This window comes from Drosophila teissieri, chromosome 2R (genome assembly GCF_016746235.2).
Source record: "Drosophila teissieri strain GT53w chromosome 2R, Prin_Dtei_1.1, whole genome shotgun sequence".
Taxonomy (NCBI): domain Eukaryota; kingdom Metazoa; phylum Arthropoda; class Insecta; order Diptera; family Drosophilidae; genus Drosophila; species Drosophila teissieri.
The window spans coordinates 23,566,513-23,571,817 of NC_053030.1; the positions used below are offsets into that span (position 1 = coordinate 23,566,513).

The window sequence follows — 5,305 nt, forward strand, 5'->3', positions numbered from 1 at the left end:
CAGGTCAATCCGAAATTGGATAAGGGAGAGCTGGTGCTGAGGTACAGACACACAGTCGATGGAGATAAAACAGAGGCCGAACACTTGCCATTTGAATGCTCAATAGATTCAGATTCATCATTCCCACTGACACACCATCCATATCGGAATCTGCATCTGAGGCAGTGTCGGCATCGAAGACTTTGCCAATCGCACAGTAGCAGTTTCAGTTGTCAAATGATTTGAGCGATTGCCTTGCGGCGAAGCCACACAGAGCGTAGCGGCCAGCCAAACAATGGACCCACAATTATTGCCAAATGGCACATATCCAGCGTCGCACCCACGCCGAAAGTATCTCACAGATACCTATACAGATACGTAATTGGCCGCTGGACGAGTATCTCGACAGTTGCCTGCCCCAACAACAGTGGCCACAACTTCGTCTGCATTGTTCCACAGTCTTACCTTGGATATGATGCCGCATAATTTCAATGCTCGCACACGCGGCGTATACGCAACATGGCCAAAATGCCTTTGATTTCGGCCGCCAGCTCATAGCTAAGCAGCCTCAAAAATTAACCGAAAGTCATGCACTCGGAAATGGAGTTTACATTTCCTCTTCCTTTTTACCTGTGCGAAAATGTTTTAGCCAGATTCCCACTAGGCCACACATATGTACATGTATTAAAGTCCGTTCCCATTCTCTTTTCTCACGAATTAATTTTGAGAGTTGTTTTGCAGATGGGGCTCTTCCAATTAGCTTTGGCAAACAGTGCCTGTTAAGTAGAGGCAGTAATTGAATCACTAATAGAAATTCGGAATGAGCTTTTAATGAAGCGTGTCTCCGAGTTAAACCATTATGGTCTCAATATGCCTGCCTTTAAATTGGAATTCCAATGGAAGGCAACTGTTTAATCAGTTGCTCTCACTTCTTTGAATAGTTAAGTCCTGCAGCAGACTCTGCCAGACACGTGTACCTCAGCCCCACGCCTTTCCCCATTTAGCCAAGGCCATTGGTTTGGCGAGGGCGTCTTTCAGCCAGAAGGAAATGCATAAATGCGTTTCATAGACCGTCTGTTTTGACGGCGAAACGAGAAAGAGAGGGCTTAGAAACCTTTTGCATCTTTTTTTTGCACATTCATTCAAGGCTTTTCTACGGGTATCATAATGGAAATCTATTTTTGCGTCGCACAAATATACGGTTTCAGAAAAACAGTTTATTTGCGGCGGCGTCGGAAATCGTGTTTACAATTTGATTACGATATGCGCAATCAGCTTGCCAACTGGGCACACCACCCACCTCAAGCCCTAGATTCCCGTCCCGCGGCATAACTCCAAATCAAGCGCATATAAAATAAACAATCATAATGGAGTACCGACTGAGCCCACTCGGAATTTTCCAAAACCCAGATCCGTCAGGGAGGGATACTAAACCTAAACCTAAACCGAATTCAATTCTGTTTTCTGGGGGCGGAGCTAAGGAAATTGCAGCCATGCTATAGAGTCTCTCTCTCGTTTCTGGTTTGACGGCACTGCTCTTGCTCACGCGGCCAGGCCGAGCAGCTGGCCCGCTCTAACCTCCGGTGCCGATCGCAGCCTCTCGCTCTTGCCTCTTGGCTCTTGCCTCTCCCGGCTGCCGGCTGTCGGCTGTCGGCCTGCAATTCCACCCTCGCCCGCACTGTTTCCTCGCCGACCAAAACTCGTTTTCTTGGCTCTGAGAATCTCACGGATTCGTTTTAGTCTTGCGGCTGACCGTTCCAAAATCAGTTTCGAGCTGTCAAGCAACCGAGCAGCATCATCATTCACTGCGCACTCGCAACAGATACTCGCAGCAGATACACACTCCGAGAACAACCTAACTCCGAGCATTCCTAACTGTCGGGCCTAGTGAAGATTAATCTGAAACGTAGAAGTAAAAGTGTTGACAAAACTCCGGAAAACTCTGCAACGGATTACCGCAAGGAAATGGCTGTTTCGGCTCTCAACATGACACCCTACTTTGCTGGATATCCCTTCCAAGGTAAGCACCGACAGATAGATAGCAGATCACAACGACCATTACCAATTACCACAATTACTGGTACAAAACGCCAGATTCGGACTCAGAAAAGTGCTGGCTCATCATTTGGGGCAGCGCTTTCGCCCGCTGTTTTCAAACGAGGGATCATTACCCGTTCGGCAGCATGATCAGCTTTTTGACTTATTGATTGTGATCGGCAACTAGCCCGGACAGGCCAGACCCAATGGCCATACGCAGACCCAGACCCAGACTCAGACCCATACCCATACCCATATCAGACCCAGAGCAAAGCCAGCCGCATCCAACCCCAGCTTAAGGTGCGGACTTTGCAGACTTTTTGGCGCGACCGTCTTGCCAGCTCATGTCTCGACCCATTCCACGGCGGCTTCGTGTTGCTGGGCTTTGATCTTGAATCGACTCAGTGTCTGTGTTGGAGCTCGGGGTCTTGTGTATCACGTAGCTGAGTAACGTCAGCGCCCCAAACAACAGACCCTGCACACGGACCGGGATTTCATTTCTCTTTGCGGCTGTTTTGGGGCCGCCTTTTCATATACACACACTGGTGTATTAGCCGGCACAGCTGGGCATCTGCTGCGCTTATGGATTATTAGTTTGATTTGATTGCAAGAGCCGGCCTGGGATGCAGCTATGTTCGCAGCCTCGTCCCCTGGCGAGATTGGTATTTTTTCCCCGACCCACCCCGCCTACCATTCGTCTGCAAGAGGCTTACTATTCTCTCAAAAAGGCCTACGCAAATGGCCAATTTGCGTTTTGTTATGTCTACAAATGGCTATCGAATCGTTTGTACCAACCTGCAACAAAAGATCGTGCGAATTGATCCTCCGGCTTATCCTGCTTAGTGCTGTTCAGTTCGTAAGCATTTCACTGAAGTGTTCAATGCCGTCTAACTAGATTACTTGCTTCCGCTCAATGGAGCAAGGAAAAAAGTTAATTGAAAGATCGTCCCGAAAACAAGACCACACAACTAACGTACTTAAGATATTGTAATGGGATCAGACCTCCACGGACGGACTTACGAACAAATGCTGACTTGCAAGTGTACTCATTGCCCGTTTCTTTATCTATTCCAGGACAAGGTCGCGTCAACCAACTGGGCGGCGTCTTCATCAACGGCCGTCCGTTACCCAACCACATCCGTCGCCAAATCGTGGAGATGGCCGCCGCTGGAGTTCGTCCCTGCGTCATCTCCCGCCAGCTGCGCGTCTCCCATGGCTGCGTCTCAAAGATTCTGAACCGCTTCCAGGAGACTGGCTCTATTCGGCCCGGAGTAATCGGTGGCAGCAAGCCCCGTGTAGCCACGCCCGACATCGAGTCCAGGATCGAGGAGCTTAAACAGACACAGCCCGGTATCTTTAGCTGGGAGATCCGCGCCAAATTGATCGAAGCTGGAGTCTGTGACAAGCAAAACGCTCCATCGGTGAGCTCCATTTCGCGCCTTCTGCGAGGATCCTCGGGATCGGGGACCTCCCACAGCATCGACGGCATCCTCGGCGGAGGCGCTGTTTCTGCGGGAAGCGAGGATGAGAGCGAGGACGATGCCGAGCCCAGTGTGCAGTTGAAGAGGAAGCAAAGGCGTTCCCGGACCACATTCTCCAACGACCAGATCGACGCCCTGGAGCGCATCTTTGCCCGTACCCAGTACCCCGATGTCTACACCCGAGAGGAGTTGGCCCAGAGCACAGGATTGACCGAGGCCCGTGTCCAAGTGTGGTTCTCCAATCGCCGTGCTCGTCTGCGCAAGCAGCTGAACACCCAGCAGGTGCCTAGCTTTGCCCCCACATCCACTTCCTACGGCGCCACTCCCACCACCAGTGCCGCCCCAGCTCCCAGCATGGGCATGAGTCTGTACGGCTCACAGAACTGGCCATCATCAGGAGGCTATGAAAACCATGCTGCCTATGGTGGATCGGTGGCATCCATGTCCCCCGCCAGCAGCACCTCGGGCACCAGCTCCGCCGCCCACAGTCCCGTGCAGACGCAAGCGCAGCAGCCAGCAACTGGAAGCGAGTTCATGGCCCCCACGTACGGCGTAGGATCGAGCAATGCTACCTACCCATCGGCCGCCTATTCCATGCCGCCGACTCCTACAACATCTGCGGAGCAGCTGAGATCCCAGTTTGCATCGGCCGCCGCTTCGGGCTCCCACCACCCCTCCTCGTGGGACAGCTACAACTTTGCGGGTTCCTTTTTCCCTCCCGCTGCTGCCGCAAGCAACCACATCAGCGGCTACCATCATCAGGTCGATCAGAAGAGCTCAATGATGACCACTGCACCAGCCTACCCATACTTTGGATTTTAGGAAGATATGTTTTCTTTGTAATCGTTTTAAAACTTTAAGCGTTCTTTAATGTTGCTATAGGCCTACATGTAATCACCCTAAGACTGTTTAAAAATATTTAAATTAGTATTTTAACACATATTTTTCTGGTAGTTTTAGGTTAAGGAGCGATGATCAAAATAATAAAAGCAAACATTTAAATAAAATCCAACAATTAGTTTTTTTTCTGAGAACTTAAATAAACCTATATAATTAAAATAATGAAGAGCATGGGAGCATTGCTTTTCTGTATACCCAGAAAAAATATAAATGCATACAAGTAGGAAAGCTTTATATATCACGATAGCTTTCTAGATCCGAAATACTTTAGTTTGGAGTGTTTCCGTTTCTAATATTATTATTAGAAGTGCATGCAATACATTTTATAATTTTTAAACGGAGCTTTTACTTTAAATGTAGCTGCACGGCAGAGCAAACAAATTCTGAATTACTCGTTGACATTGAAGTTATTTCAAATCATATAAATTCGCACAATATACTCAAGGCGCTCACAATCCATTAAACTAATGACATTCCTGGACCACACACATGACCAGTTTTTGTCGTGTTCCTTTGGCAACCTAACAGGTTCACAAGCCCATCCGAGTAATCCTTCAAAATAGTTCAGAAACGTTTCTCTAAAATGACAAAGTGACAATGTACTAACATGACGATCGCCCTAAATCCCTTGTTGCTTGGATGGAGGCCGGGATCTGGGTAAGGGCGTCTCCTGCCATATTCAGACAAAAAACAGACTCATGATCTGACAATTAAACAATTAGAGACAAAAACGGCAAACACGTACTGCGGATTTGATAATACAAAAATAATTATGGATCGGTGAATGGCTTGGGAAAACCACACACATCGCAGCAAAATAGGGCAATTGACAAGGTAGATGCGCAAAGTATGAGCACTAGAATCGGGCGACCACCAACGTCACCGAGCCCGGGACTTTAAGATGCCGC

The 5,305-nt window shown here is 48.8% G+C and overlaps 1 protein-coding gene across 1 annotated transcript; it reads left to right on the plus strand.

Annotated features, from left to right (window-relative positions):
* Positions 1-1,767: 1,767 nt before the first annotated feature.
* On the plus strand, positions 1,768-4,460 carry LOC122613613 (protein gooseberry). Its single transcript, XM_043787857.1, has 2 exons — positions 1,768-1,999; positions 3,091-4,460. Exons 1-2 carry the CDS (start codon positions 1,945-1,947, stop codon positions 4,317-4,319), a joined length of 1,284 nt encoding a protein of 427 aa, XP_043643792.1. The 5' UTR covers positions 1,768-1,944; the 3' UTR covers positions 4,320-4,460.
* The last annotated feature ends 845 nt before the right edge of the window (positions 4,461-5,305 follow it).